The sequence below is a fragment of the Perna viridis genome, chromosome 9 (genome assembly GCF_037379345.1).
Source record: "Perna viridis isolate PV_CMFRI_1.1 ecotype Kerala chromosome 9, ASM3737934v1, whole genome shotgun sequence".
NCBI classification, from domain to species: Eukaryota; Metazoa; Mollusca; class Bivalvia; order Mytilida; family Mytilidae; genus Perna; species Perna viridis.
The window spans coordinates 7,327,830-7,333,837 of NC_142453.1; the positions used below are offsets into that span (position 1 = coordinate 7,327,830).

General features: G+C 33.6%; 1 protein-coding gene across 1 annotated transcript; it reads right to left on the reverse strand.

Moving 5' to 3' along the window:
- Nucleotides 1-584: 584 nt before the first annotated feature.
- LOC148606513 (vitamin K epoxide reductase complex subunit 1-like protein 1) lies at nt 585-5,920 on the reverse strand. The gene is made up of 3 exons (XM_088546661.1): nt 5,702-5,920; nt 3,104-3,213; nt 585-2,806 (listed from the first exon to the last, which is right to left on the reverse strand). The coding sequence occupies exons 1-3, from the start codon at nt 5,893-5,895 to the stop codon at nt 2,589-2,591; spliced, it is 522 nt and encodes a 173-aa protein (XP_088402787.1). The 5' UTR covers nt 5,896-5,920; the 3' UTR covers nt 585-2,588.
- Nucleotides 5,921-6,008: the final 88 nt, after the last annotated feature.

Below are 6,008 nucleotides of genomic sequence, written 5' to 3' on the forward strand. Positions count from 1 at the left end.
GTGGATTTCAAGGGAATTTTAAAACTACTATAAGGAGTACTCAATCTGATCTTCGAAGATCTTGTCAACCTGAATATATAAAGATAATAATGTCAGGTTTATTGCTATATTTGGATACAAAGTTATTCCTGTATGTTTCTATAATAAAAATGGAGGACATGTTTCTAATCTTAGAACCAAAAAACAATACGGATAAGATTTAAATTTACCAGAGGCTACAGCGAGTTCGACGGACGACGACGACAGGCATGGGTTTTCAGAGGGGATATAGCTCAATCACCAAGGTGGACTGTAAAACGACTGAAACAACTAACGGCAAATGGAAACCAAGATAACAAAGGAACTTTTTGAAAGCTATACCAAATAATGATTTCGCATTTTTTTTAAATGACTTGTTTTTTAAATCTGGCGTTTATGTCTCGCAGGGAGGCGACCATGGCGGCATAATTATTTGGAGTAGTTGGACGCCTGATGTATATATACATATACGTTTACTTTTTAGACTGCATGGTTTGATAAATACTAAAAGTCAATCAATCAATCAATCAATCATCGCGTTAGTTATTTATATACGACTAAGTACAGCTAGTGCTCAACAAATAGAATTTATTATATATATGCATTTAATATTGTACAGTAATAAATAAACATAACTCTCTTTAAAACATACATGTACAACCTTACAGTAGTGTAACCACACGCACGCAGCCATTTCTCACACTTAAAAAATGGTATAATTTATGAGTAAAACAAATAATATTCATATATCAGTTAATGAGAAAACTAATTCGAAAATGTTAAGATAATATATTAAAAAACTATCCCGAATCGTATTTATTTTTCGATGAAAGTGAATGGGTGGTTGGTAATGAAACAAGACTGATAAAATGTCTGGACCTGCGTTAACGTCACATATTTGTCAGCACATAAATATCTTAAACTATGATTATGAAGCTTAAGCAAGTTAATAAAAGTTACACAAGTAATTAAGTACCGCCAACAACATAAAGTGAAATGCCTAGGTTCATCATGCTAAAAATGTAGGAATGAACAATCAATGTCAAATTTCTCCATCATAGAAACCGATGATTAATGTTTATATAAACATCGTTTGAAAAAAAAAATGGTTCTGTGGTTTATTTTTGAGTTACACAATTAAAGAAGGTATCAGACGGACGAACAGTGACACTACGCCTGTTTTTTACTGTCGGAGACACAAATAAAAACTTTGGAGAAACTTTTAGCAGCTTACTTACAAAATGTTATTATGAGACAATTTGTCAACGATAACTTCTTTATTAGCGTAATTTGACTTCATTTGACTTATTTAAGTTAATTGTATGCTAAGTTATGGAAAGAGTTTTCAAAAAATGATGTAGAATCGCTTGTGAATGTAGTGTAATGAACCAGACTGCTTCACAATGTCTGAATCAAGGCGCGTTGCCAATTGGAACTCCTCAGTTTTTCTAGTTCCGAATGGGCGCGTTGCGTAGATATTCCGGAAATCATGCATTTGGCCTTTTTCTTCACAGAAAGAGACCATTGGTGTTCCTATCGTGGAGTTGTTTGTTCATATAACAGCTTTTGGCACGTTTTTCATGGTAAAAAGATATGTCTGAGACAGGACAAATTGTCAAAAGGTCCATTCTAAACCACACGCACGCGTTTTGGCTTTACGATTGTCTTGTATGAAGATAAATATAAAAATATCACATATTTTTTTCTACTGGTATAAAAAGAATACAAAAATGATTTTTAAGAAAAAAATAAGTATGGATATATGTTGTAAATGGGGGCGAAAAATGGATATCGAGTAAGGGAAGCAAAAAATTATAACCGCCCGTTGGAACAAGAAGCGAAGGTTAGTTAACATAAATTTGTACAATTCCATTTTGTTTTAGGTGAGACAGTCGTATATTATTACAAAGTGAGACTGTACGGTTCAAATCACACTAATAATATCTATTTCAATCTCACATTCTGAAAACGTGTGGCAAAGCAACAAATAGCAGTGACGGAAGCAACACATAATATCATAGTTCCCTATTCTTTCAAACAAAATGTAAAATATAGAAGTGGAGTGGCGAACCCAGAGAGTTCCGAGGGTAAGAACCCCTTTCAATAGATTTTGTCTTAATTTTGCGCAAAAGATAGGGTAAAATAAGAAAATGACAGCCTAAAACCCCCGTTTAAAAAATCTCTGGATATCCTTTTGATGTGCTTGAAAAATACATGTAGAAAGTGTGAGTCTTAAAAAATGCAACCCCTACGAAATTATTTTCATCTTCCATTCTTAGGGAATTTTATCACCTATCAGATAGAAGATGTTATTTCCATAACGTCAAAATCATTTAAAGTGTGGAGGGGTGTTGAAGTTATCAGAGAAGCCTACTTCTTCTAGAATGTACATAACGCATATTACAAATACTAGTAAATTATTTCGAGTTGCCTCATTAAATTGTTTTGAAAGTTTTCCAACATCCATTGATCCTAAACATAAATTGAAAAACGACAGTTAGTTTCATTTTCACACAAGGAGGTACGTGTCATGGTAAGGCATTTGTTTTGGATTCTACAACAACACGTCATTATCTTCTTTTCTTATCCTGCTTAAGTTCCAAAATTTTATTCCTCCGAGTGTAGGAGCACATCAATATGACAGCATTCACCACATACGTTGAGACGCAGACGACGCAGATATCATTGAGTATGAAGACAAGTATATAGCCAAGATACATTGATCCTAAATTTGCTACTATACTGGTGCCAAAGGCAAAATCTGCTGCTTTTTGCGATAATGTCATCACTGGAATATGAAAAAAAAAAACATTGTTTACCTATGACTAACTTTCAGATATATTCGAATAGCTACGTTGAAATAACCAAGTAAAGCTAATCAAGTGCGACCCAATATGAACGGTTAAGAAAACTGAAGAATAGATTTTTTTTTATTTTACTTAAATAAAACAGCTTTGAAAGTTTATACTAAGAATGAAAAAATTATTCAAACGAAACACTTAAGAAAATCGCAGTCACTAAAGTGTGACCATCACATTAACAAATGTGTGACCATCAAATCGAAGAGAAAATAAAATCAGCCTACCACATAATATCTGTAAGATGTAGTACAGTATTCCAAATATACTATTAGGCTGGTTTAAAATACTGTCCTTACCAACGATGAACTCTAACAGGCCAAATCCTTTCCCAAACCTGAAAACGTGAATGAATGAATACATCCATGAAAACACGCGAAGTAAAACAAATACATTGTAAATTTATGCCATGACAAACAGACGTACTAACAAAATACATAATATAAAATGTAAAGGGGGCTCAGATGATAATTATATAATATACTACAGGAAGTAGTATAAGCACATGAGACATACAAATATGTGAAGGATCAATATAAATATTCATAGAATAAAGTTTCCTTTATATCGTATTATTAAATTTAACGATAATTGATTTGAATTGTGTAATAGATTTGTATTCGTATCTTCTTTTAAGCATACTTTCGTGGCGCAATTATTCCAAGGTTTTGTTCGTATTGATTACATATCAATTTATACAGCTGTCCATAAAATTATCAATGGTGGCCCCGGAAATTCCGAAAAAGGGGAGAGGTCTATGGGTGATTTCCAATTTTTTTCTATATAACTTACCAAACTCTTAAACCATAGGGAGCCCGGTTATGTGACGACTCTATTCTCTACACTGCTCCATCGGATCAAATTGATACAGGAAAGATAACGTAAACTTATAGAAGGGTCTGAAAAATTCCCAACGATGTTAGAACTGTCAAATTTCTCGTTCCCTCCGCGGGAATCGAACTCGTACATATATATACTGCTCCATCGGATCAAATTGATACAAACATACGAGGAGGAATGACCCAGCCAGCGAAAGCTATATTTTTAATATAGCCTAGCTGGTCGAGTGGTCTAGGGCGCTGGACTTTGTGCAGGCGGTGTTGCCATAGATGTCACAGCGGTAAGAGTTCGAGTCACGCGTAGGGAACGACAAAATATTTGCATCGCAAATTTGACAGTTCGAACATCGTTGGGAATTTTTCAGACCCTTATATATATATATATATATATACAGTCAAACCTCGGTAGCTCGAACTCCAAGGGACCATTGAAATGTGTTCGAGTTATCGGGAGTTCGAGAAATTGAAGTGCGATTATTTTCGGTGCCGGTCCGAGTTCGACTTTATCGTCAGAAATTGCCTACTTCCTACGAAGTTGTGTTAGTTCGTGGATTTTTTTCGTTCGCTTTTGGAAGATTATGTTGATTTGTGAACATTAAAAATGCTGTGTTCGCTTTTAAAAACGTTCAGAGTTCGAGTTTCTTGGTCAATAATTTGTTTTCATCCGATTTTCTTTCATGCTTTTATCATACCGACTTCGGAACATTCTCGAACTTCAATCAGTGTTATGTTAAAGATCAAAACTACCTAATTAGTGATGACTTAAATTTTACCTGTAATTAACTAAAATGACACTGATTAATGATAGGGTTTCAGTTTTTCACACCTTTATTACCCAAGATGACAAAATTGCTGACGAGTTCGAGTTACTGAGGGTTATTCTCTAAGATTTATTACCGAACAGACCGACTAGTCAGTTCGAGTGTTCGAGAAATCGAAGGTAATTTATATTGATTATATGAGAAAATTTTGGTACTTTGAATTGTGTTCGAGAAATCGCGGGTGTTCGAGCCATCCGAGTTCGAGCGAGTGAAGTTCGACTGTAAATATATATATATTCGCCTGATTAGGTAGTGAGTTGTGTTCACAGACCATTTACTTTCATACACACTCAGTTTATTTAAGGCACTGAAGAAGGTCATTTGTTGACTTAAAATTTTGCCCATTATATACTTTATTATAGTATGTTAACATGAAAGTAGTGTTAATTAATTCTTTTAAAAACGCTATTTTCAGTGAACACAATGAAAACACGTATTCATAATTCTTGAGAGTCGTTTTTGCTTAAACAAGGTAAATAGGTCGTTAGATAATTTGTTTTCTTTTTGTTCCCCCCATTTTTGTTTCATTTAAATATTTTTTTATTAAACATGTGCTTATCGTACTAGTAATCTAAAATAAAAACAAACTATTCATTTCTATTTACAAGAGGAAGTCGGGTATTTAAATTTTGCAAAAGATGGTTTATATAATTGAACTGTAAGACATTTCAAGACCCGTTTGGACAAGCCAAGTGCATGCAAAATTACAAATATAAAAAACACATGAGACACAAAAATACTATCAGATTTAAAATATATTCAAGTTCGGGATGTCAAGTATTGCACGTAACTTATAAATTGCGTGTGTAGATCTGTTACCGCATTTTGACGGGAGAATGTGTTATAATTATGTAACAAGTGTATTAATCGAAGACTATATATTATAGTATCAATTGAGCAACTTTTCTTCATATTTTTGTATATTATGTTTCTATTTGCCCGTAGTAGACCAATAATTAATTAAGAAATTATTGTAACGTGATGGGTTCTCTCCCCTGAAAAGCGAAAAAATAATTTTAAAATGGTCCTAATTGACCTTTTACACTATTCTTTACAAAAATACGAAAACAAAATATTTTTTCCCTGCGTTTTAATATCTTGAACAGCATTTGATTAATTATTTTTAGAAATATTTGTAAATTACGTTCCGCTGACGTGTACTAACCTAGAAGTGAATACCTTCGAGCAGCTCATTTTCGAGTTAATGTCGCACCATGCTCTAAACTTGGAGTCTCCCTCGGCATGTATTTCCACATAAAGTGCATACACAGATAAAATTATTCCAAATATACAGAAAATCAGGGTAAAAATGCCATAAGTCCGGATGGATTTGCGAAGTTGCACGGCTTCCTTGGCCATTGTTTATTACGTCGCTTACATCAACGAAAATTGATTTGGAATTTCCCACTACAGAGGTGTTTTTAGTACCAATCAACGGTAAAATTTAAAATTCTTGACCAGATTTCACTTGA

Bases quoted from the DNA above. Each gene is read 5' to 3' on its own strand.
- LOC148606513 (XM_088546661.1), bottom strand. From the start codon at position 5,895: ATGGCCAAGGAAGCCGTGCAACTTCGCAAATCCATCCGGACTTATGGC. The intron at 3,214-5,701 runs GTTAGTACACGT...TCACGTTTTCAG, and splicing joins TCGAAGGTATTCACTTCTAG to GTTTGGGAAAGGATTTGGCC. The intron at 2,807-3,103 runs GTAGGCTGATTT...TTCATATTCCAG, and splicing joins CATCTTACAGATATTATGTG to TGATGACATTATCGCAAAAA.